We start from the raw sequence: 27,831 nt of genomic DNA on the forward strand, positions 1-27,831 counted from the left end.
GTGTTGGGCTGTTTCACACATCTCTGATTTAAAAAGTGTCAAGTTACTGTTTACAAATGCAATTTATAACGCATACAAGTTTTTAGTTCTTTTAAGGTCTACTGGTCTTTCTCACAGAAGCGTATGGGGAAGAAAGGAATGTATGTGCTGTCAGTTTACAAGCAGCAGTTGTGTGAGCGCCGTTGAGATTAGTCTCTAGTGTGACAGAAAATAATGTGACCAACTTTTGATTTTGTGGCGGCCCGTGCCGATGTTGTGGCGGTCCACTAGAAATAAACCTATTTATGGGAAACACTGAAGGAAAAGCACTGAATAATTTGTTCAAAACTCATTTGAGTTAAATTACAGTTTGTAAATTCAAGTTTTATCTATGTTCTCAGGGAAAAAGCCCAAGTTGTTTTTTGTGTTAGGCCTAAATTAATAAACAACTTCGCATAATTGGATCAAAATTCAGTAAAATTTAGTTTTTCAACATATGGAATATTCCACAATTCTGTCGCCATGGTAACTATAGGGCCCAAATGTCAGCTGCATCGAGTTGGGCAAGGCCGTAATTATAATATATATTGGGGGGGACACATCCCCCAGACCCCCAGACCCCCAGACCCCCCGGCAGATTTGGTCCCCCCCAATGTTGACTCCATGGCTACGGCCTTAGAGTTGGGCCTCCCTTTCACTTTCCCCCTGGCCTAGCAACTTTTTTGTTGGAAACCCTGCCGCATGGAGGAATGGTGGAACTGATTTGAGTCAGGTTTAGCAAAACAAAAACTTAATTTTCCATTTTTATATATTTGATTTTGAGTAAGCGTATTTAACTGATAAACATTACTCAGACCTCTGTCCCCCCTCATAAGTTTTACATTTCTTCCTCTCTCTTGCTGTCTCTCGTTAATGTTTTCCTTTGTTCTTTTTCTTTTGTTCATTCTTTTTGTTCCTACCTGTCTCTGGTTTAGATGCGTTTCATGCTGCTGTTTAGCCGCCAGGGGAAGCTGCGGCTGCAAAAGTGGTACACGGCCACTGCCGAGCGTGACAAGAAGAAGATGGTCAGGGAGCTGATGCAGGTAGTGCTGGCCCGTAAACCTAAGATGTGCAGCTTCCTGGAGTGGCGGGACCTCAAGATCGTTTATAAAAGGTAAAAAGCTAAAGCTACCTTAGCACTACTTGTTAGCTGTGAGCTTCTTGACTAACAAACTGTCTAGATAACTACAAAGCCAAGACAGCTATAATGGTGACCATTAATGCTAACCAGAGCATTTATAAGCAAAAGCACACAAAACAACAGTCGCCACATTTTCAAGTTTTGAAAGGCAACCTGAAAATATAACAATGAAAAATATAATGAAGGGTATCCCGGTGGCCCAGTGGTCTAAGGCGCATACCGTGTAACCGTGTAACGATGTGCTACGTTCGCATCCAGCCTGGGACCTTTGTCACATATCATCCCCCCTCTCTCTACCATTTTTCCTGTCTATCTCTACTGTCAGCTATCAATTTAAAAAAGGCAAAAATGCCCAAAAATATTCTAAAAAAAAAAGAAGACATATAACAGCTCACAACTACAACTTAACTAACGTTACTGCTAGCATGCACTTAGCAAGGCTTGCTACGGCAACGTTACCTCCTCAACAAAGGATTAGACCCACTCCAACAGACAATATCCAAAACCTAAATCAATCAATCTAATGTTGTAAAATGATACGACTTACCTCATCAGGAAACCAGGGAACCTGAAATAATCTTCTACTAGCAAGCCAAACGATTTCACAAGCAATTTGAATAGTAGAGAAATGTGAACTGGAAAAATCAATTTTCCAATGCAACTATAGTGAAAACTAGTATTAGCAGTTGCAGTAACTTACAGGCTGACCTATAAAAGTTACTACCACAGGCATTTTTGACAAAACTGATTATGCTTAGTTTAGTTATGTTTAGCTGACCGACATGCAGGAGTGAGGCAAACGTTTCTTTCATTGAAGATGGCTAAAATACAAAAGCTTCAAGATAAAGGGAGAATTTCAAAACAATGTCTGGGAATATTTAAAATCTAAACCCAACAACACAGCAGACAGAGTGTAAGCTCTACAAAACAGAATGGCTTTCTAAAGCAGCGCTACACCAATATTTAAAATATAAGTATCCTGGAGCCTGATAGTGGTTGGTGAATATTTATGCTACCTAACTATCAATGAGGGAGTAGCCTGACTGCACACCTGCATACAGTATGTGCTAATTGCTCAAGCTATATGATTAGTTAAAGAAGAATAGCGGTGTCATTTAGAGTTACAGCCCATTTACTTCCTTCTAGTCAAAGTCAAAGTAATACATTTATGTGCTCTCACTCATGCATTGCATCTGCAGCATGAAAGTATTGAATAACATTCATGAAGGAATTTCTGTATTAACACGTAAGATAAGTTAACTATTTTTTTCCTTTCTTCCTAGTAATCAAAGGTGTATGGATGACTTTATCCTTGATTAGCAGAAGTCTTGACAGCATTCTCTACCTGAGGACTTACATAAACCTTGATTCATGTTTCTTTTTGTTATGACTAAGGAAACTAACTAGATAAATCAATTTAGTATTTTAGTTTTAGCTTTTTTAGTTTATTTGCACATATTAAAAACAGATAAACAAGAAATATGTATACATAATATGTAATAATAATAATAATAATTATAATAATACTAATAATAATAGTAATAAAAAAGAAGAGAAAAATTAATTGTGCAGGTGAGGTAAAAAGCCCAAGATGAGCTTATGTCAAAACCTCACCGAGGTTATACCAATGAAGTTACAATCATTGAGAGTTCATTTAAAGTATTAGATTAATCGAAGAAATAGTCGCCAGATTAATCAATTGCCCAAATAATCGTTAGTTTCAGTCCTACAAGAGAACATTTTGAAGCATCTCAATAAACTAAAAAACTAAATAAACTAAACTAACCTTAACCCTTACCCTAAACTAAACCATATCCTAATTCTTATCTTAACCCTAAAACAAAGTCCTAATCTAGCCCCTTAAAGAAGAGAGAACCAGCTTTGAAGGATTTTCCTCATCTTTCTATCCTTGTGAGGACATTTGGTCCTCTTAAAATAGACAGTCTTAGAGTGGAGAGGAAAAGACCACAGGCTATATATAACTGAAGCATTGAAATGTAGTTGTCTCAAAAGGTTTCTGGCCTGTTTGGCGAGTGACCCTCATTGATTTATCCACCAAAGAGAAATTTTATCTGAGTTTGTGGCTTGGTGGGTGTTAATTTTGGATCCTGGCACCAGTTTTGTCAACCAGTTTAGGTGGACTGGGATCCAGTTCGCTGGACTGTTTTCAACTGTCAAACAGCTGAAAACATAGCAGTCCATTGTCAAGATCTATTCCAATTCTTCTTCTAACTGTTCCAGTCTGCACATACTGTATATGACCCCTGGGGGTGATTTTGAAATGGAATTTGAGCTTGCAGAACACATTTGGTTTACCAAACATTTATAAAATTGAATTTTGAATTGAATCTTTCACAACGGTATCAAAGTAGTATTGAAGCTTTGGTCATTATGACAACACTACTGTACACACACATCTGCTTCAATAACATTCTGTGGATCTATAATGGCGGACATGCTCACTTCCATAACAACCTCTCACTCTCAATCAATCAATCATCAATCATCAGTCATATTCTGGCTGGCTTGACACAGGACAGAGCAAGCTGGTTGTACTTCTGTAGTAAGCCAAGTCGACCTCTTACTACATTACTACTACAGTCCCACACTGTACTTTAGTCTCCGGATAAATTTGAAAACGGTGTTTTCGTGTCAAAAGTTTTCTGTCCCCACTAGCGTTTTCGAAAAGTCCCCTATCCACACTGAACTGCCAAAAATGCATAATTTTCGGGCTGGCCGAGAGAAGTCTGTTAGAATTAAGTCTGTTAGCAAGTTAAGTTTCTGAAAAAATGCCATGGTAGAGTTGTTCTTCTCTACTCGTGCGAGTACAACATGCATGGATCACATGACAATGATATACCTGAGGTCACATGACAATCACATGTCAGCGTTTTCGAAAAGCCCCGTTTCCCCCGTTTTCAGTGGTCAAAAACACAGTCTTAAGGGGGTCGCGCACAGGACAAGCACTGCGTCGTGCCGCGTAGCAGATAGGACAAGGCACAGGTCTACTACATAGGAAGCGTCGCACAGAGGGAGCCAGTAGACGTTAATATGTATAATAGATTAACGTTATAACGTTACAATTTACCGGTACATCCCGTTACTCCCGCAATCTTCCTCCAAACTGCCGACTTTCATTGGTTATCCTTGAAGAATCTGTGATTGGTGGCGCATAATTCCGGATATTTGCCTACTTCCTACCTACCTACCGTTCATCATCCATCTTTCGTAATTTTTCTTTTTGAGGGAGTTTCCTGTCAGCGCGACTTGATCCCCTTCGGGCCATTCATAAAGTGAATGAATGGATATACTGGATAGCCTACATTGATTTGATTTAATAGGCAATGTGTTTTAGATGGAAAACAAATGTCAGCTGACAAAATAAAAACAAGTTATTGATTTTAAAATATTAGATAGCTTGCTACTTCTGTTCACAATGATACATTTCAAGCCACATATCTAATATTGATTTTTGGGTCTTGTTCTGTGTTTAATAGCAATAGCGGAAAACTTGAGTGGCACTCCAAGACTCCAAGCAGCGCTGGAAGTCGTGGCTGGGCACTTTCATTGTAAACACTGGTTTGGAATTTTTGGAAGTTGTATGTCGTCCGCCAGACGCGTCCGGTGTGCAACCCCCTTTAGTGAGGATAGAATGCCAAAACAGAGAAAAAAAGATGCATTTTCAAATTTATCCAGATTAGTGTGGACTAGGCCTTTGTTTTAGGGTTCTACCAAGTCATGGAATTTCTGGGATATCATGAATTTTTGAGAGGTTTGTTCCAGACAGGGAGGGTCACACATACATTTAAAGTATAATATCAAGTAATTTTACACATGGGTCCTTAAAGGAATACAGCAGAATGTATTTTCCAACTTTTATACATTCATTGCATTAGATGGTTTTCAGCCCAACTGTGGAATCCACTGTGGAAACCAGAATGGAAAAACACCATTAACAAACCAGGAAGGAAGAGCAGTCTTAAATAACAGTTACAGTTGATTGGGAAGCTTTGAATGGCTGGAATCAACTTGTTGTCCATTTTGTACTTGCCAGGCAGAACTGTTGTTCCTGAAACAAAATCATATAGGTAATGAAACAAGGAAGTGCAGAAATCCGATGGCTGATGAGCGTGAGGAGTTCAGTTGTTGGCAACTTTTCTCGTCCGACAAGCTTTTTGACCATCCACACAACAGCCGTGTTTCCCTGATAGCTCAGCTCTGTAGGAAATGAATGGACTTCCGGGGAGTGGGTGATCATATTACTGGCAGTGTGAATGCATAGTTAGTCATTTCGTGAAATTACTCAGTCGTCCACTTTTATAGCTACATTTGGTACGTCATTTGTGTAAGCATTCGGACAGCGAACTGTCAGTTTTTTTTTGATCTTTTGTTGTTTATCCAGTATCGACTCAATAGATAATGAAAACATTTTTTTTTTAACCTCATATTCATCTTTTTATGTGCCACTGCAGATGAGTCAACCACAGTTCATTGTCCTAATACTTAATGCTTTTTACTGAAGGCATTTAGGACTGAATGTTTAAACTATTAATTCCCAAATGTATTCATTGTGTGCCACAGGGTCAAAAGCTGGTCAGATTTTTCTGGAAAAATATTAATTAGCTGAAATTTTTGTGATCCTTGTGGGGAATATAAGCTTTGGAGAGCAGGATGGTCTCAGTAAATGCTCACTTCTGAAATGTTGGACCCGTAGCCTTTAAACACAGGTCATTTATCTCTGGGTCCTTAAATTGACCAAACTTAAGGCTGTAAAAAGTAATAAAATGTCTTAAGTCCAGTTATTAGAGGATTTATTTGTAGAACAGGTTTCTTTGTGCTCCATGTCCACTCAAAGGGCCTCAGGGTTAGTACTACAATATGCATCCTATCTGCTTTACTGAACACAATTGGAGTTCATGTCCCTTAAAGGTCCCATATTATGCTCTTTTTAGCTGTTTAAAACATTTCTCAGTGGTTTTTAAAACAAGGTTATGAATTCTGTTGCAAAAAAACACACAAATCCAGGCTCTGTGGGGCCTCTCCATCCTCTCTGTTTGTCCCCTCATTAATGCGCTGTTCTGAGTGGGCGGGGATGCTCTGATAATGAAGCGCTGCTCTGATTGGCCGCCTGATCGGCTGGGTGAGGGGGGAGGGTGCAGACACGGAAAAACCCCAAAACTAACATGGCAGCTCCTTGTAGAAGAAAACTCCGTGACACAACATGTAAAACCGTACATGTTTGTGAAGGAATCTGTCAACCGAACAAGAGGAGGCAGCTGCCGAAGTTACAGACACGGTTACAGCAGGATGTCTCTGAACGGTAGGTTGAAATTTCAGTGTGTTGTTCGTACTTTCTCACCGTACGTGTGTATGTGGTTGCTTCGGCTATGTTGTCTTTCTGGATAGCCATAGCAGACAAATTTGTATCCCATAAAAACGATATCTAAGGTTACCTGCTGGAGTGTCTCGCACGGTAACTGTACCGTATGGTTTGTTTGATTCATTTTTAGCCTGACGTTCACCGGTGCCGGTGGTTTGAGGTTGTCTAGTAAACTCGTCAACACAGTAGGTGTCGGTAGCTTTTAGCTGGCTGCTTGGATAGCTGCTGTAATGTTATTCCATGAAATGTCTTACAATAGCCGTTGTACTGGCTAGCGATAGGAAACAAATCCACACCAGACATTATGTAGTTATTACGTTCGAATACATCAAATTGATGTGAAGACGCAAAAGAAGAACTCATCTTCAGGGGATACAAATATAGTCACGAGTCAACACCGGCAAACATATGGTTATGTCCCATGCTGTCTACCATTTGGACATATGACTGTCATAATTTATGCCAGTGTTATTCAGCTATAACGCTAGCTCAACAGTTTTAGAACTGTAGCTGAAATATTCAAACATTGCATCTCATGGAGGCCTGCTGGTCATTCACCCTGTACATAATCTTACCTCTTTTAGAGTTGACACCTTTGTTTGTCCTGTACATTAGTTTGTACAGTACTCACATCTACTCTAAATTGTCTGTGCTAAATAATGTATAACATATAATATAGATAAACGTAATTGTCAGTGTAATGTTCCTATAAAGCTTGCAAAATTCAATAAGTTACCCTTTCTCATTCCCTAGGTTGCCAGAAGAATGAAGCAGCTTCAGGATCCACCTACATGCATGGTGGATCATCCTGGTCTGCAGCCTGTATGTTTGAATGTGTTCTCACTACAGAATGCAATGAACATTTATAAAGCAGACTACGGGCCCTTACAGCTTAGAGGTATAGAGCAGTACGTTTCTTTTATGCATTCTGTGCATGAATTGATTTGAACATGTGACTTTGGATAATACTTTACATGACAATAAATTTGAGTAAAATAACTGTGTTGTTATACTTTATTACACATCCATGTAGAAAAAACTTTAGCACACCTAAAAGTCTTTTAGTGACAGGGGCATAAGACAAAAGTTACTGAAAAAGTAATATAATCCCACACACACTGTCTACACTTGCATGGTGCTTTATTACATTTCAGTCATTGAAATGTAATAAAGCACCATATAAGTGTAGACAGTGTGTGTGGGATTATATATGTTTTTCCCTTTACACACCCATGTAAATTAAATGTGAAACCAATAAGTAACCACAACACTAACTATTCATACAGAATAAAATTATTTTATTTTAGAAAAGGCATAAAAAAGGCACATGTAAAAACATAACACTGCTCATGCAGGACCATAATGGGGTGCTATTATGTTACAAAATCTACATCTGTGAGTGTACACAGGGGAGTGTTCCACCTGTAGCAGTTACTGCAGTGTAGTAAAGTAGTGCAGTATCAATAACCAAAATGATTTATTATTTGATGTTTTTAGTTATCTGTTATGTATTCGTGGACAACACCCAACTACAACCTGACCTCATGCCAGATAACCAAAACAACAAAAGAAGAGACTAAGTATTCAAATGAAATATATTGACAGTATGTGTACCCTCTTCTCAGTGTCTAGCCTACAGATCCTTTGTCAGCTAGTGCTGGAGCTTTCTAGGTTGCAGGGTCAGAGTAGTGATACCAGTGTGTGTGGTGCTGTGCATATGCTGTGAGCTCCCTGATGCTGCCAGCTGCGTCGGTTTCAGACTGCCTCTTGATTGAACCGAGACACGTGGCTGCAATGACGTCCTCCTTGGCTGGCCTGTCAGACTGGGCGCACAGGTCTTCTGGGATGGGGATCTTCAAAACCTGGCTCACATAAGGTGCGGGGTCCTGGAAGACGTGATCAAAGATGAGGTCCATCAACTCATCGATGTAATCTGTGGAGTAACAGAAACACAGAAGTCATCAGTTGTTCCATTACAAAAGAATATACATTGCATACTAGTGTGGCCTGACACTGGCAAGTAGCAAAATGTGCAATTTTGATTCATAAATTATTTTATACTATAGTTTATACTTTGTTATAACATTTGTATATTTATTTAATGACTGTCTGAGATGTGCTGGCCTCGTAGCAGGGAATAGCAATGTTTAATGCAACCAATTATCTCAAATATTTTTTAGGATATTGCATCATGAGTACCTACGCCTTACAATATACTGCAATCCAGTAACATTACCACAAACTACAGCCTCAATAATTACTATGTAGTTGATTCTAAACACAGTCTCAAGAAAAATAGGACATTACAACCTCGAGAAAGGTAGCATTTATTGTAGTCTCGTTGTTCAGGTTTTCTAGTTATTTTTTATATAGTAAGTTTGTCCTTTCGGGACCTGGTTAACTAGATGACTGTTAACTGTTGTCGTTGTGGCCAACAGGCTTCCTCGTATTCACAGGCCCGCATCAAACACTTTCTCATCGGGACTGGAGCTAAATCACTACCCGATGCTAATCGGACTGAAATACCATAAACTACCGTATCCATTTCTCATTCTCAAGCTACATTAGCGGACACATCTCTCCAGACAAGGCAACTGATTTAGCAACAAAGCACCATAGACTGTATTAAAAAATAAACATGAAAACAATGTCGCAAATAAGCAAATGGAACATAACTTTACACACGTTAGCAAAGCGGGACATGTTGTCAAGCCCAGCTGACTGTACCCAACTGTAAATATTATCACAAAGTGGCGACACTTACTGATTGCACATTTGCTGTTGGGTCACATCCAGTTGGGATAAATCCATCTTTCAGGAGCAGTTTTGATGTAAATCCTGCTTTGTATTGACACTCGTTTACGAAGCAGTCAGAGGTAAAGCGGTTAGCACAAACATGCAAATTTGGACTAAGTTTACTGTAGTCAGAACGTTATTGTAAAAACAATCTTTTTATCTTCCGATGCTGGGAGGCAATGTAGAGCTTTGTGTTCAGCCTTGAAGCCAACAACGGAACATTTAGCATGTTTTGCTCTTGCTTTTGATATCTTCTAAGCTGCAGTAGCGAAGTAAAACAATGGCGGCCGAAAGCGCACAGAGGAGCAGAGGGGAGTGGGAGTGGTTATCCAGCTTGGAGGTCGGCATATGCAAATTGCTCCCCTTGGGACGTCACAAGGGGAGCCAAATCAAAACGGCTTGTAGAAGCACATGTTTTCCCAGGAAGGAGGCTGGGGCAACAATGCAGAGGCATTCACTTCTCACATTCTGTGGGTTGTTGGGTTGAAGGATGACTAAAGTATATGTGTATGGGCAAGGAAAAATGTGTTTTTCATAATATGGGACCTTTAACAATTTGTTTCTTTATTTTGACTGTTGAATTGGTCTTAAATTCAATTCCAGGTAGCATTAAACATGTATTAAACTTGGCTCTTTGAAATCTGCAGATAAAAAATCTACTCATCTTCATTCAGCATCTTTACACTCTTCCCACTACAATGATGTTAGCTTTCCAGTTTAACTATGCCATTTAAAGCTTACATACAGTTGATTCTTGGCTGATCCAGAAACACTCAATAGTCAGTTAACATGTGCTCACAAGCTGCATTGAAACTTACTAAGTATCACTAATATATACTATATTTTAACAGATTTTCAGTGTTTCAGTTTTTTCTCGTGGTCAGTTCATGTCACTGTGTGGGATTTCTGCTCCGCATTAGTCACTGTATGACTCACACAGGGACTCCATCCCTTATTGACGAAATATCCAAGACCACAAGGAAGCATCATAAAGCAAAGTTCTCCTTTCTCATTTCTCATTTGGAAAGATATTCTAGGCCCATATAATTGCAGTGTTAGAGGGCTGGTGTACTTTTTTTATTTATGTTGACTGGTCCATTCAAACTTGTTTCAGTAGAGTAGTGCAGTGCGCATATATGACCAGTGGGGGGCACTATTCTCCATTCCCCACACTCCTGGTACAGACTTTACATTTCAGGTTATTTGTCTGACTCTTACCCAGAGAGACTTCCAGTGAGATCAAAGGTAGAAAAAGCTTAAATTCCCTGATCACCAACATTACAGCGGCCAGGGGTCAGAGGTCACAACAGCCTGACAATCGATGGAACAGATATTCCTGTGAACCCAAAATGACCATTGGGAAAGAAGTATGAGCTGAGATGAGAATGTTGTTTTTTAGTATCTTCAAGGACAGGGCTTTGATAGAGCAAGCAGAAGAGAAAGAAGTGAGTTTTTTCAAGTCATGATTTAATACGGTATAATACAGCAGTGTTTAGATCTATGGAATAAATAGGAGAACTGTCATTCATTTGTGGGTTGTTAAAAAGTCTTAAAACCAACTTCTCTAAATTTAAGCCTCTAAAAGTATTAAATTGTCTTTAAAATGTTTTTAAAATGTTATTAGAGGTCTTCACCATGCAGTGACCAGTTTCTTTTGGCTGCATGTCCACCCTTACAATAATATAGAATAGGGTTAGTCGTACAATATGCATCCTATATGCTTTACTAAACATAGTTGGACTTCAAGTCCCTTAATAATTAATTTCCTGTTGTCCCCTGTCTTATTTTGCCCATTTATAGTTTGATTTTTCATTAGCTATGTTCAGTCAGAAATGTAGTTTTCCAGCTTTGTTTCTTTATTTTGTTTTTTAAATTGGTTGTAAATTGAATTCAAAGTAGCATTCAAAATATCTTAAAATGTCTTGAATTATGTCTGAAACCTTTATATACACTGGTTTTGGACTTTCCACTCCCTCCACTTTTGTTCGCCCCCACAGACCAATAAAACTGCCTTTGTGTGTGTGGTTACATGGGGGCTCTGTAGCATTACACTGAAGGTGGGTGGACAGGGTGAGACCCAGCCATTCCACCCTTTTTCATTGATCTGACTGCTGTTTGTAAGAAGAAATTGGCTTTCACACACATACACACACACACACACACACACACACACACACACACACACACACACACACACACAGATCAGTTTCTGCCAGGGCTCATTACTGTCAGCAGAATGCAGAGGCGGGCAAACTAACAAAAACCAAAGCCAAACCACACAGCCATTGCTTGTGTGTGTGTGTGGGTGGTCAGTTCAGCACAAAGGGGTTTCCTGCAGTGGGGGTGGGGTGAAGGAATACTTCACCGAAACATGTGATAGAGACTTTGCAGCGTCACAAATAGGGATGAGACAACTACCGGTATTATCGCGGTAAAAAAACAATATTGGTTATGACACGCCCCTAATTTTTATTACTGTGTAGGGCTGTGACGGTTACCGCATTACCGCAATACCACGGTCATGTGAGACCTACCGTGGGGTTGAGCTCATTACCGTCATCACCGCATTTTTTTTTTTTTACATTTTCTTGTATACTTTATTATATAATATATTACAGGCACATTGCAAAAGCGCTTGAGCAGCAAAGCAGCAAAAAGGGACTTACCAATTACATGATAAACAGTAACAAACTATAAAAAACATGACAGGATTGTTCATCTGAATTTACTGCATGGAATTATTGGAATGTGCCTTTACGCACGCACTTGTCTCATATTTCCTATAGCATATCTTACAGTATATATCGTATACAATAAAAGGAAATAACCAGCATGAATAACATTTGCTTAATGTCAAATATTTATACACATATAATGAGCTTTGGGAGCGTGATTACGCACGCACCTGTCTCGCTCTCCTCTCCTCTATTATTAACACTCCCATTGGATTTCACTGAAGTGGTTCCTTGGCATGGTTTGTCTGAAAAAAGTCTGTTTATGTTGACTAGCTGTCGATATTCATATTTGGATATTCCATGGAAATACAGAAGCTCAATACTTCGTTACTTTTTCACTGTGGTAAGAAAATTTCAATACCATCACAGCCCTATTAGAGTGACCACCATGATAACCGGTGACTTTTTGGGAGGCTGAAGAACAAACATAAACACTCAGCACAGCCCCTGGTATCTCTCGTCTGTCATCATTTAATCCTCTGCCACTTGGTGGGAAGTGAACAGCGTCATAGAGGGAAGTGTCCATGGTAAACACATTAACGTGGTCATGGTTGAAGTTGTGGATAATCAGGCTGTGAGCAGTAATCAGCGTCACCATCCCCATCAAATCCTCTGCCTGTCTGACAACAACGGAGCTGTCATAAAGCTGCTTTATGACATCTTTAAAATTCCATAGTGACACTGCTCAGCACTCAGATAGAGAATTAACATGAGTGCAGTGCGAAGACTGGCATATTGCCCCTGTTTACTATTCTTCTACTATTCTGCTGGACACACTGCTGTCTCACGGCAGGTAAGGACAAGTAAAGCTGTGATATATTTAAAATAAGTCATCGTCGTGGCCCCAACTTAGAAGTGAGGAGAATGCTGCCTCTTTGGAACGGTGTGTGAGTTGTAGGGTGTGTGTGTCTCGTCTCCTTTCCGCAGCTTCAAAATAATTATATTGATGGGAAAAAAAACCCTCAAAAAAGTAACATCACCACTGACACAGCCCATTGTCGAAGTCCAATGACATCATACATCGGCACAACCCTGTATATGTGTGTGTGTGTGTGTGTGTGTGTAATGGTGTGATACAAGAATTAGTCATTAGTCTGTTAGTCTCTTCAGTAAATTAGTTTGAAAGGTCTATAACTCCTGTTAATACCATTTTCCACATTACTTCTTTGTTTGCCGTGTTAGTGCTGTCTGCTTTCTTATACAAACACACACACACACATACACATGTACATTGGTTGTTTGTGCATATTGTGTGTAACAGCACAATTGTGTCTGTGTTTGTGCATTTTGCGTTTTGAATGTCTTGTGTTTGTGTGCATATGGTTGCATGCATGTTTCTGAGTTTGTGTGTGATTGTGTGTGTGTTCCAGTCTGTTCTTCTGCTGTGGAAAAGCCGAACAATGAGTTGATCATATGAATCAGGCAATATTATATTGAGAAGATGTTCTTTCTCTCTGTTGTGTGTGTGTGTGTGTGTGTGTGTGTGTGTGTGTGTGTGTGTGTGTGTGTGTGTGTGTGTGTGTGTGTGTGTGTGTGTGTGTGTGTGTGTGTGTGTGTGTGTGCGCGTGCATGTGCAGGTATGCCAGCCTGTATTTCTGCTGTGCAGTAGAAGAGCAGGACAATGAGCTGATCACCCTGGAAGTCATCCATCGCTTTGTTGAGCTGCTGGATAAATACTTTGGCAGCGTGAGTCACTCCTACTCTCTTTTACTCTCTCTCATCTCCTCATCTCTGTTCTCTCTCTTTCGCTTTCTCTCTTTAGTCCATTTCAAACTGTACAAGTTTTAGAAAGTTCTGCAGATAGCCCTGGACTAACTAGGCAAAATAAGGTTTGATACTGACTCATTCTTAAGTGGAATAGCTTTAACTTCACTTCTGACTTTGCATGGTTAAAATTGATTTAGACCCCTTTTCTTTCTGCCTCATCATGTTTCCCTTTGTCTTCTTATCTCATTAGGGCCCGAGCACCGACCGGTGCAAAGCCCTATTGTAATGCAAGGAATTATTATTAGGGCCCGAGCACCGACCGGTGCGAAGCCCTATTGAAATGCAAGGAATTATTATTATTATTATTATTAGGGCCCGAGCACCGACCGGTGCGAAGCCCTATTGAAATGCAAGGAATTATTAGGGCCCGAGCACCGACCGGTGCGAAGCCCTATTGAAATGCAAGGAATTATTAGGGCCCGAGCACCGACCGGTGCGAGGACCTATTGTATTTCAAGGAATTATTATTATTAGGGCCCGAGCACCGACCGGTGCGAAGCCCTATTGAAATGCAAGGAATTATTATTATTATTAGGGCCCGAGCACCGACCGGTGCGAAGCCCTATTGAAATGCAAGGAATTATTATTATTATTATTAGGGCCCGAGCACCGACCGGTGCGAGGACCTATTGTATTTCAAGGAATTATTATTATTATTAGGGCCCGAGCACCGTCCGGTGCGAGGACCTATTGTATTTCAAGGAATTATTAGGGCCCGAGCACCGACCAGTGCGAAGCCCTATTGAAATGCAAGGAATTATTATTATTATTATTATTAGGGCCTGAGCACCGACCGGTGCGAAGCCCTATTGAAATGCAAGGAATTATTATTATTATTATTATTAGGGCCTGAGCACCGACCGGTGCGAAGCCCTATTGAAATGCAAGGAATGATTATTATTCTTGGGCCGAATGAATCGCATTTTTAAGGGGCTAAAGGTGCTCGGATAGTTGCGAAACTTGGCACATGCCTCAGAAGTGGTGGAAATTACATATTTTATGGCTCTTGCGCATGGGTGTGGCAAAATGGCTCAATAGCGCCCCCTACAAAATTCAACAAAATACTCATCGCTCTACGTTTCACCTACATGTACCAACTTTGGTAGGCACATGTATCATGTCAAGACTTACAAAAAACGTCAATAGGTGCCATGACCTAAACCCAACAGGAAGTCAGCCATTTTGCATTTCTTGTGGCATTTTTCTGCATTTTGGCCCATTTACAGGGGTCATACTTTAACGAACTCCTCCTAGGAGGTTAATCGGATCCACCTCAAACTTGCTCAGCGTATATAACTGACCTTGACGATGAAAAGTTGTTAAAAGCTTGAGTTTTCGTCCAACAGCGTGGGCGTGACGAGGTGTCGAATTTCCATGTTTCGCCACGAAACAGGAAGTGCTTTATAACTCCACTGTACATGGTCACATCTGCCCCAAACTTCACATGTTTGATAAGTGTCCCGGCCTGAGCACATCTACAGGCCAATATTCAGTTATGCTCATAGCGCCACCTACTGGCAAAACAGGAAGTGGTTTGTAACTCGGCTGTACGTGGTCAAATCTGCCCCAAACTTCACATGTTTGATGCCAGTCCCGGCCAGACACATCTACAGGCCACTTTTCAATCATAGTCATAGCGCCACCTACTGCCAACACAGGAAGGGCTTTGTAACTCCACTGTACGTGGTCACATCTGCCCCAAACTTTACACGTTTGATGACAGTCCCGGCCTGAAGACATCTACATGCCAATATTCATTTATAGTCATAGCGCCACCTACTGGCAACACAGGAAATGACACCTTCTATACTGAAAATTCTGAGCCGCGTCGATCGGTCAGTGTCCAGTAACGATGCGGCGGCTGCGGCACACCCCAACGTGCGCAAAGTGCGAGGGCCCGATCATCGCTGCTTGCAGCTTTAATTAGGGCCCGAGCACCGACCGGTGCGAAGCCCTATTGTATTTCAAGGAATTATTATTATTATTATTATTATTATTATTATTATTATTATTCTCTCCAGTGAATCGCATTTTTGAGGGGCTAAAGCTGCTCGAAAGCTCACCAAACTTTGCACATGCCTCACAAGTGCTGAAAAATTTAATATTTTATGGGTCTTGCGCATGGGTGTGGCAAAATGGCTCAATAGCGCCCCCTACAAAATTTCAACTAAATACCCCTCGCCGTATGTTTCATCTACATGTACCAAATTTTGTAGGCACATGTATCATGTCCAGACTTAAAAAAAAGGTCAATGGGTGCCATGACCTAAACCCAACAGGAAGTCAGCCATTTTGCATTTATTGTGGCATTTTTGGCCATTTACAGGGGTCATACTTTAACGAACTCCTCCTAGGAGGTTAATCGGATCCACCTCAAACTTGCTCAGCGTATGTAACAGACCTTGACGATTAAAAGTTATGATAAGCTTGAGTTTTCGTCCAACGGCGTGGTCATGGCGAGGCGTTGAATTTCCATGTTTCGCCACGAAACAGGAAGTGCTATGTAACTCGACTGTACATGGTCAAATCTGCCCCAAACTTCACATGTTTGCTAAGTGTCATGGCCTCAAGACATCGACATGGCAATATTCAGTTATAGTCATAGCGCCACCTACTGGCAAAACAGGAAGTGGTTTGTAACTCCACTGTACATGGTCAAATCTGCCCCAAACTTCACATGTTTGATAAGTGTCCTGGCCTCAACATTTCTACATGCCAATTTTCAATCACAGTCATAGCGCCACCTACTGGCAACACAGGAAGTGGCTTGTAACTCAGCTGTACGTGGTCAAATCTGCCCCAAACTTCACATGTTTGATGACAGTCCCAGCCTGAACAAATCTACATGGCAATATTCAGTCATAGTCATAGCGCCACCTACTGGCAACACAGGAAGTTGCTTGTAACTCCACTGTACATGGTCAAATCTGCACCAAACTTCACATGTTTGGTGACACTCCCGGCCTGAAAACATCCACAGGCCAATATTCAGTTATAGTCATAGCGCCACCTACTGGCAACACAGGAAGTGGTTTGTAACTCCACTGTACATGGTCAAATCTGCCCCAAACTTCACATGTTTGATGAGAGTCCCGGCCTGAGCACATCTACAGGCCAATATTCCGTTACAGTCATAGCGCCACCTACTGGCAATACAGGAAGTGGTTTGGAACTCGGCTGTACATGGTCACATCTGCCCCAAACTTCACATGTTTGATAAGTGTCCCGGCCTGAGCACATCTACAGGCCAATATTCCGTTACAGTCATAGCGCCACCTACTGGCAAAACAAGAACTGGTTTGTAACTCGGCTGTACATGGTCACATCTACCCCAAACTTCACATGTTTGATGCCTGTCCCGGCCTGAACACAACTACAGGCCAATATTTACTTATGGTCATAGCGCCACCTACTGGCAACACAGGAAGTGGTTTGTAACTCAGCTGTACGTGGTCAAATCTGCCCCAAACTTCACACCTTTGATGAGAGTCCCGGCCTGAACACATCTACAGGCCAATTTTCAATCATAGTCATAGCGCCACCTACTGGCAACACAGGAAGTGTTTTGTAACTCCACTGTACGTGGTCACATCTGCCCCAAACTTCACACGTTTGATGACAGTCCCAGCCTGAACAAATCTACATGGCAATATTCAGTCATAGTCATAGCGCCACCTACTGGCAACACAGGAAGTTGCTTGTAACTCCACTGTACATGGTCAAATCTGCACCAAACTTCACATATTTGATGAGAGTCCTGGGCTGAAGACATCGACAGGCCAATATTCAGTTATGGTCATAGCGCCACCTACTGCTAACACAGGAAGTGGTTTGTAACTCGGCTGTACGTGGTCAAATCTGCCCCAAACTTCACGTGTTTGATGAGACTCCCGGCCTGAACACATCTACAGGCCAATTTTTAATCATAGTCATAGCGCTACCTACTGGCAAAAGGAAATGACATGTTTTATACTGAAAATTCAGAGCCGCATTGACCGGTCGGTGTCCAGTAACGATGCCGCGGCTGCGGCACACCCCGACGTGCGCGAAGTGCGAGGGCCCGATCATCGCTGCTTGCAGCTTTAATTATTATTATTATTATTATTCTCTCCAGTGAATCGCATTTTTGAGGGGCTAAAGCTGCTCGAAAGCTCACCAAACTTTGCACATGCCTCACAAGTGCTGAAAAATTTAATATTTTATGGGTCTTGCGCATGGGTGTGGCAAAATGGCTCAATAGCACCCCCTACAAAATTTCAACTAAATACCCCTCGCCGTACGTTTCACCTACATGTACCAAATTTTGTAGGCACATGTATCATGTCCAGATTTAAAAAAAAAGGTCAATGGCTGCCATGACCTAAACCCAACAGGAAGTCAGCCATTTTGAATTTATTGTGGCATTTTTGGCCATTTACAGGGGTCATACTTTAACGAACTCCTCCTAGACGGTTAATCGGATCCACCTCAAACTTGCTCAGCGTATATAACACACCTTGACGATTACAAATTGGTAAATGCTTGAGTTTTCCTCGAACGGCGTGGGCGTGGCCTGGCGTCGAATTTCCATGTTACGCCATGAAACAGGAAGTGCTTTGTAACTCGGCCGTACATGGTCAAATCTGGCCCAAACTTCACATGTTTGCTAAGTGTCATGGCCTCAAGACATCGACATGGCAATATTCAGTTATAGTCATAGCGCCACCTACTGGCAAAACAGGAAGTGGTTTGTAACTCCACTGTACATGGTCACATCTGCCCAAAACTTCACATGTTTGATAAGTGTCCCGGCCTCAACATTTCTACATGCCAATTTTCAATCACAGTCATAGCGCCACCTACTGGCAACACAGGAAGTGGTTTGTAACTCCACTGTACATGGTCACATCTGCCCCAAACTTCACATGTTTGATGAGAGTCCCAGCCTGAACACATCCACAGGACAATATTCAGTTATAGTCATAGCGCCACCTACTGGCAACACAGGAAGTGCTTTGTAACTCCACTGTACATGGTCACATCTGCCCCAAACTTCACATGTTTGATGAGTGTCCCAGCCTGAACACATCCACAGGCCAATATTCAGTTATAGTCATAGCGCCACCTACTGGCAACACAGGAAGTGGTTTGTAACTAGGCTGTACGTGGTCAAATCTGCCCCAAACTTCACATGTTTGATGAGACTCCCGGCCTGAACACATCTACAGGCCAATTTTTAATCATAGTCATAGCGCTACCTACTGGCAAAAGGAAATGACATGTTTTATACTGAAAATTCAGAGCCGCATCGACCGGTCGGTGTCCAGTAACGATGCCGCGGCTGCGGCACACCCCGACGTGCGCGAAGTGCGAGGGCCCGATCATCGCTGCTTGCAGCTTTAATTAGGGCCCGAGCACCGACCGGTGCGAAGCCCTATTGAAATGCAAGGAATTATTATTATTATTATTATTATTATTATTATTATTATTATTATATTTCCCTCCAATGAATCGCATTTTTGAGGGGCTAAAGCTGCTCGAAAGCTCACCAAACTTTGCACATGCCTCACAAGTGATGACAAATTTTATATTTTATGTGTCTTGCACATGGGTGTGGCAAAATGGCTCAATAGCACCCCCTACAAAATTTCAAATAAATACCCGTCGCGCTACCTTTCACCTACATGTACCAAATTTGCCAGGCACATGTATCATGTCCAGACTTAAAAAAAAGGTCAATGGCTGCCATGACCTAAACCCAACAGGAAGTCAGCCATTTTGCATTTATTGTGGCATTTTTGGCCATTTACAGGGGTCATACTTTAACGAACTCCTCCTAGGAGGTTAATCGGATCCACCTCAAACTTGGTCAGCGTATATAACAGACCTTGACGATGAAAAATTATCAAAAGCTTGAGTTTACGTCCAACGGTGTGGGCGTGGCGAGGCGTTGAATTTCCATGTTTCGCCACGAAACAGGAAGTGCTATGTAACTCGACTGTACATGGTCAAATCTGCCCCAAACTTCACATGTTTGATAAGGGTCATGGCCTCAAGACATCGACATGGCAATATTCAGTTATAGTTATAGCGCCACCTACTGGCAAAACAGGAAGTGGTTTGTAACTCCACTGTACATGGTCAAATCTGCCCCAAACTTCACATGTTTGATAAGTGTCATGGCTTCAAGACATCGACATGGCAATATTCAGTTATAGTCATAGCGCCACCTACTGGCAAAACAGGAAGTGGTTTGTAACTCCACTGTACATGGTCAAATCTGCCCCAAACTTCACATGTTTGATGAGAGTCCCGGCCTGAGCACATCTACAGGCCAATATTCCGTTACAGTCATAGCGCCACCTACTGGCAATACAGGAAGTGGTTTGGAACTTGGCTGTACATGGTCACATCTGCCCCAAACTTCACATGTTTGATAAGTGTCCCGGCCTGAGCACATCTACAGGCCAATATTCCGTTACAGTCATAGCGCCACCTACTGGCAAAACAAGAACTGGTTTGTAACTCGGCTGTACATGGTCACATCTGCCCCAAACTTCACATGTTTGATGCCTGTCCCGGCCTGAACACAACTACAGGCCAATATTTACTTATGGTCATAGCGCCACCTACTGGCAACACAGGAAGTGGTTTGTAACTCAGCTGTACGTGGTCAAATCTGCCCCAAACTTCACACCTTTGATGAGAGTCCCGGCCTGAACACATCTACAGGCCAATTTTCAATCATAGTCATAGCGCCACCTACTGCCAACACAGGAAGTGTTTTGTAACTCCACTGTACGTGGTCACATCTGCCCCAAACTTCACACGTTTGATGACAGTCCCAGCCTGAACAAATCTACATGGCAATATTCAGTCATAGTCATAGCGCCACCTACTGGCAACACAGGAAGTTGCTTGTAACTCCACTGTACATGGTCAAATCTGCACCAAACTTCACATGTTTGATGAGAGTCCCAGCCTGAACACATCCACAGGCCAATATTCAGTTATAGTCATAGCGCCACCTACTGGCAACACAGGAAGTGGTTTGTAACTCGGCTGTACGTGGTCAAATCTGCACCAAACTTCACATATGTGATGAGAGTCCCGGGCTGAAGACATCGACATGCCAACATTCAGTTATAGTCATAGCGCCACCTACTGCCAACACAGGAAATGACACGTTCTATACTGAAAATTCTGAGCCGCGCCGATCGGTCAGTGTCCAGTAACGATGCGGCGGCTGCGGCACACCCCGACGTGCGCGAAGTGCGAGGGCCCGATCATCGCTGCTTGCAGCTTTAATTATTTTTCTTTTTCTTGGGCCGAATGAATCTCATTTTTAAGGGGCTAAAGGTGCTCGGATAGTTGCGCAACTTTGCACATGCCTCAGAAGTGGTGAAAATTAGAAATTTTATGGCTCTTGCGCATGGGTGTGGCAAAATGGCTCAATAGCGCCCCCTACAAAATTTCAAAAAAATACCCCTCGCGCTACGTTTGACCTACATGTACGAAATTTGCTAGGCACATGTATCATGTCCAGACTTACAAAAAACATCAATAGGTCCCATGACCTAAACCCAACAGGAAGTCAGCTATTTTGAATTTATTGTGGCTTTTTTTGTGCATTTTTGGCCATTTACAGGGGTCATATTTTAACGAACTCCTCCTAGGAGGTTAATCGGATCCACCTCAAACTTGGTCAGCGTATATAACAGACCTTGACGATTAAAAGTTAGTATAAGCTTGAGTTTTCATCCAACGGCATGGGCGTGGCGAGGCGTCGAATTTCCATGTTTCGCCACGAAACAGGAAGTGCTATGTAACTCGACTGTACATGGTCAAATCTGCCCCAAACTTCACATGTTTGATAAGTGTCATGGCCTCAAGACATCAACATGCCAATATTCAGTTATAGTCATAGCGCCACCTACTGGCAAAACAGGAAGTGGTTTGTAACTCCACTGTACATGGTCAAATCTGCCCCAAACTTCACATGTTTGATGAGAGTCCTGGCCTAAAGACATCTACATGCCAATATTCAGTTATAGTCATAGCGCCACCTACTGCCAACACAGGAAGTAGTTTGTAACTCGGCTGTACGTGGTCAAATCTGCCCCAAACTTCACATGTTTCATGAGAGTCCCGGCCTCAACATTTCTACATGCCAATATTCTGTTATAGTCATAGCGCCACCTACTGGCAACACAGGAAGTGCTTTGTAACTCCGCTGTACATCGTCACATCTGCACCAAAATTCACATGTTTGATGACAATCCCGGCCTGAACACATCTACAAGCCAATATTTACTTATGGTCATATCGCCACCTACTGGCAACACAGGAAGTGGTTTGTAACTCAGCTATACGTGGTCAAATCTGCCCCAAAATTCACGTTTGATGACAGTCCCGGCCTGAACACATCTACAGGCCAATATTTACTTATGGTCATAGCGCCACCTACTGGCAAAACAGGAAGTGGTTTGTAACTCAGCTATACGTGGTCAAATCTGCCCCAAAATTCACGTTTGATGACAGTCCCGGCCTGAACACATCTACAGGCCAATATTTACTTATGGTCATAGCGCCACCTACTGGCAAAACAGGAAGTGGTTTGTAACTCAGCTGTACATGGTCAAATCTGCCCCAAACTTCACACGTTTGATGCCAGTCCCGACCTGAACACATCTACATGCCAATATTCAGTTATAGTCATAGCGCCACCTACTGGCAACACAGGAAATGACACGTGCTATACTGAAAATTCTGAGCCGCGTCGATCGGTCAGTGTCCAGTAACGATGCGCCGGCTGCGGCACACCCCGACGTGCGCAAAGTGCGAGGGCCCGATCATCGCTGCTTGCAGCTTTAATTGTCATTGTCATGCCATTATCCATTTTATTGTTTTGTCCCAGCACCTATTGCATGCTCAGCCGTCCTGGTGGGGAATCCCTCTTAGAACTGGCCCGTCTAAGGTTTCTTCTTTTTTTTTTTTTCCATGTAAGTTTTTTTTGGGGGAGTTTTTCCTTGTCTTCACTGATGGTCTAAGGTTGGTGGTGTCGGGTAGGCTAGGCTGAGCTAGGTAGGTTAGGTAGGCCTGTTATGTGCTATTTTACATGCTACTTTGTTCTGTTTCCTTGTGTTTTATTTTGTTGTATACTTTATTGTATGTCCTTTGAGACATGCTTCTGATGGAGGGCTATATTAATAAACTTGACTTGACCTTGTATTAAAATGTGATCTAGATATCTTACCTAGATAAGTAGCATATTAATGCAAGGTGTAAATGCAAACAGCATGCATTGTGGTGGGAGTGTGATGGGATCTGCCAGCATCAGCTAGGTGCCATGAAATTAGTGCTGGGCGATATGGCCTGAAATTGATATCACAATATCTTTTTGCTAATTATCGATATTCGATATGACTCAATATTTCTTGTATTGAAATGAATTTGTAAATAATAGCCCTATATAAAACTGAATCAGACCAAATTGATTTATATTGTAAACGAGAATGTTTATTTAAAAACATAGCTCTTGCCTGCATGTAGTATTAATCTGTTTAAAATACAATAATCTCAAATATAAAAAAAATATGGCTCTAGAACATTAGAGCAGGCCAGCAGAGGCCTTGTTATTATAACTCGAAATAATTCAAATTGCAAAATAGTGCAAAACAACTCTTGTCTGTATGCTCTGCTGTATTAATCAGTTTGAAATAGAATAATCTTAATTATCAAATAATAAAATAAATATAAAACAAGAAACCTCCTAAATACCAAATAAAAAAATAAATACAAATAAAAATAAATATCAAATGAGAAAAATCTTAAATATCAAATACACTTTTCTACGTAGTCGTAGAAAAGTGATTTACATTTCGTATCTCAGATCTAAAGTTTTGAGTAACTTCTTGAATCTTGCTTTCTCTATGGTGTAAATTGGAATCATGTCCTTAGCTATATGGAAAGACACCGCAGACATTATCTCTTTCCATTTGGTGCTCGTCCTCCCATAGAACATGGAACTAAACAGATTACAAACTTTACATACCACAGTGGTTTGTTCAGTAGTGTGCCTGAAACCGAACCATTTCCAAATGGTAGAAGGTACATGACCTTTTTTAGGAACAGGGCTGTGTCCACCACATGAAGTATTACAGGCTAACGTTAGCTAGGCTAGCATAAACGTTAGCCTAACTAAAGTTCGCCACAAAACGGCAGGCTGCCGGCTCTTGGTCCCACCCCTGCTTCATCCTTATTGGTTGGTAGAACTCTGAAGTGACATTGATGAGCGGTGCGCTTCAGACAAAGTCAGCCTAGTACCACAACAAGGAAGGGGGCGGGGCGGAGTCGCTCTTTGCGCGATGAGAGCGGGAGCTGTGAAATCTCGTGTGAAGTAGTAAGGAAAGAAAACACGATTATCATTTTTTCAAATCGTACATCAACAAAATATCGATCAAATCTACATGCACGATATATCGCCCAGCACTAAATGCAATCTGTACAGAGTGTTTGTATTAAGTGCATTTTGTAGTCGAACGTAATGTAAGTGTATATAAAGCGCGAATATAAACGATGTGTGGCACTTACATTTAGGTTTTTATACTTCTGCATTGATGTGCGCATAGCATGTTGTTGAAATCCTGTACACAGGGTGGCAGTGTTTAAAAAAAAAAATCATATCCCACCAAAATGAAACAGAAGAGAGGAACAGGAAGCAGATCACCGGTCACAATCACCGGTAAAAACAAACATGGACGCGACTATTGCAATGCAGCTGGAGTAATGGGGTGTGTTGGATTTTTTAAGAGTTGGATGCCATCATGATTGCCCCTATGATCAACCAATCAGAGTGCGCGACTCGACGCATGCACGCAATACATCATAATTCACATAAAATACCCAGCTGATGTCTAAGATTTAAAAGTTTTTAACCAATCAGTCATAGATCTGTTTTGTCTTCGACTAAGCTGCACATCAGTTGTAGCTTAGAGAATGCCTAATTTAACCTTCCCATATATAACACATCTCAACATATCCCAGTACAAATAAATCAGTCAATAAACCACGATCACCTCATCCAGCTTTTTAACTCCTGTTCTGTGAGCTGGAGCTACAGCGATCCTTATAGTGTTGAACATCGTCATTTTTGGCAGCTATTAATAGGCATCAGTTTATTTCATTTTCATCAAACATCAGAATTGTACTTAAGTCCCGTTTACAAACAAGGAAAATTATACCTGGGTCATATCATTTCATTTTGTCTGAAATTTGAAAATGTTCCACCAAACACATTGATGCTTCAACTTCCAGAGGGCCTACCTCATTGTACAGTGCATATGTAGAACACTTTCCATGCAGGCGGTTGCATTGATCCAGTATATACATTTTTGCTGTCTTCTGTCTTGTCTTGTGTAGGTGTGTGAGCTGGACATCATCTTTAACTTTGAGAAGGCCTACTTCATCCTAGATGAATTCCTCATGGGAGGAGAGATCCAGGACACGTCTAAGAAGAGCGTCCTCAAAGCCATCGAACAAGCTGACCTATTGCAGGAGGTACTGTATGTGTTAGGGTTCGACTCACCTGGGTAGCGATATTTTGGGGATTGAAGCTGCCAATAGTAGCTTATGGCTCATGACATAGCTGGCCTATCCATGTGTAAATAAATCATAGGTTTTATCCTAACATACTAAGTACAGGCTAGTGTGTGCTTGTTAACTGAGGTGCTTACTCATCTATTGCCACTGGTAATGCATGAAAAGTTTTCATTGCGGCAGCAAATAAAACTTTTTTATTTGATCTGGCAGTTGAAACGGTGACACCAGTGACCTATTTAGAACATTTATTGGCTGATTATTATTATGATGGTGTACAACTGCTCGGTGCACCTCTAGCTAGCTGAGATGATATTTTCTGCCGATATTCAATATCTTTAAAGTGAACCATTTTCATGGCAAAACATAAAAAAAAAAAAAAATTACAAGTATTCTGATGATAATAATAATGAAAGATATTTATGCAAACTTTTGTGGAATTTGATCAGAATGTCTCATTACAATCAATTAAGGTTAAAGGCTTTCCATAGACCAGTGATTCTCAACCTTTTTCATATCAAGGACCCCTAATTTAGTCCACATTTGGGCCATGGACCCCCATTTGATGAGATTTTGTCTCTCGGACCTAAATCTGAGATTATTTTTATTGTTAGATATGACTTTTGTCCAGAATTCCAAGACTATCTGTATTGTAGGTAGAGAGATAACAGTGAAAGCATGATTGAAACAGTCATTCTTCCACATTCTCTAATTGCGGTAACTTCTTGTGAATGAAATAATGGTGAAGTTTAACAATTCACCAATTTGCTGGGGACCCCCTGGAACCCCCTCAAGGACCCCTGGTGGTCCCCGGACCCCACCTTGAGAACCACTGCCATAGACAACCAGTGTAGTATTGATCAATTATACAATAAAAATGTAATCAATCAAACTGTATCGTATCCATCATATCTGAGGTGGACACCACTCACTGGATCAGATCACATTTTTTAATAAAAGACTAAAATCGGCCACATATGTCAGTCTAAATCCTTTTCTGATGGTCAGCTATTCAGTGGGTGAATATTCAAATCCTCAGTGCGTGCCGAAATTGACAAAGGCAAAAGCAGATCATGTACAAAAAACATAATTTTAAGTAGTAGCTACTGCTAAGTACTACTAATTTCCAAATTGCATGAGCCTGACAGCCTTACAGACTGAAATTATTACTATTAAACAACATAGAAATTAATTCCCGGCAGAAATATCTCAAATATTAAACTCCATCTCACCGTGGCTGAGGCTCAGTGGACTGACTTCATTTCAGGCTATAGTCTACTTTCTAACTCCGGTGCCGGTGAATGTGTGTGTGTGTGTGTACATCTCTGTGTGTGTATGGGCACTCAAGACTGGAACTTTAATGTTAGTATGTTATGTTATGTTTGAATGATATCTCTAATATATTCTGTATACTGTATCACAATTGATATCGCAATTGCAATATTCAACAAATTATTGATTATGATGGTTGAACCTGCTCCGAAAATATTTTTTTCACCTCCACTACCACCATACACTAAGGAGAGGAAATTGAGTCCAAGGAGTGTGCAGTTTACTGACCTCACATTACATGAGTTCTAGATAATGAAGTCTTTCAAACTTTAAAATATTCAGTTATCCCTCGCTACCACTTGGGGCAGCCAAAGTGCAAAGTTGCCTAATGCAGCTTTAAAATCATTTTAATAACATATCTCACTATTTATTTATTTTTTTAAGTTTTAACGGGCAAATTACAAAAGTCAATGTTAATCCCTGCAAAGGAATATTCAAATAATCTGTTTTTATGACCCATCCCTAGCGTATGTACACACGCACACAAAATCAGTGAAATTTCTCAAGCAATTTCTGCTCTTGCTCTACTGTCTTTCTCTCTCCTTTCTGTTTTCTCTCTCCTTCTCTCTATGTCTCTCTGTCTCCCTCTACAGGAAGACGAGTCGCCCAGGAGTGTATTGGAGGAGATGGGGCTGGCGTAGTACAGCAGCTCCACCTTATTACACAACACCATTGACAGAGACTATGGATACTAATGCACAGGGCTGGATGACTTGGGGAGGGAGGGGGCTGAATCTGGGGTTGAAGAGGCTTGGATAGGAAGAGTTGGACCAGCATTGGTTCAACCTCTGTGTATCTATGGCTCTCAGTACTGCTGTACAGGGTTGGATGGGGGATAGAGGGGTGTTGCATAGAGAGGCTGTTCAACACCGTGTGTGTGTGTATGTGTGTGTGTGTGTGTGTGTGAGAGTGATTTAAGTGGGAGGGACTTCCTGTGGGTAGAGGCAAAGGTTACACTTAAACTTTTTAGTGAATTAAGATTGATAAGACTACATAGGACTATGATTACTGGCAGAACCTTAGAGCTTGCCAGCAGTTTCAAGCTCTGTATAACTACAGCTCATGGTACTGGGTTGAATTGGGTG

General features: G+C 41.4%; 1 protein-coding gene across 1 annotated transcript; it reads left to right on the forward strand.

Moving 5' to 3' along the window:
* Positions 1-950: 950 nt before the first annotated feature.
* On the forward strand, positions 951-27,831 carry ap1s1 (adaptor related protein complex 1 subunit sigma 1). The gene is made up of 4 exons (XM_071897911.2): positions 951-1,132; positions 13,648-13,756; positions 25,238-25,375; positions 27,340-27,831. Exons 1-4 carry the CDS (start codon positions 954-956, stop codon positions 27,385-27,387), a joined length of 474 nt encoding a protein of 157 aa, XP_071754012.1. The 5' UTR covers positions 951-953; the 3' UTR covers positions 27,388-27,831.

Source organism: Centroberyx gerrardi, chromosome 23, assembly GCF_048128805.1.
Source record: "Centroberyx gerrardi isolate f3 chromosome 23, fCenGer3.hap1.cur.20231027, whole genome shotgun sequence".
NCBI classification, from domain to species: domain Eukaryota; kingdom Metazoa; phylum Chordata; class Actinopteri; order Beryciformes; family Berycidae; genus Centroberyx; species Centroberyx gerrardi.

Excerpts from the sequence above, each read along its gene's own strand:
- ap1s1 (XM_071897911.2), top strand. The coding sequence starts at position 954 with ATGCGTTTCATGCTGCTGTTTAGCCGCCAGGGGAAGCTGCGGCTGCAA. Across the intron at positions 13,757-25,237 it reads TGGATAAATACTTTGGCAGC|GTGTGTGAGCTGGACATCAT; the intron begins GTGAGTCACTCC and ends TGTCTTGTGTAG. Across the intron at positions 25,376-27,339 it reads AAGCTGACCTATTGCAGGAG|GAAGACGAGTCGCCCAGGAG; the intron begins GTACTGTATGTG and ends CTCCCTCTACAG.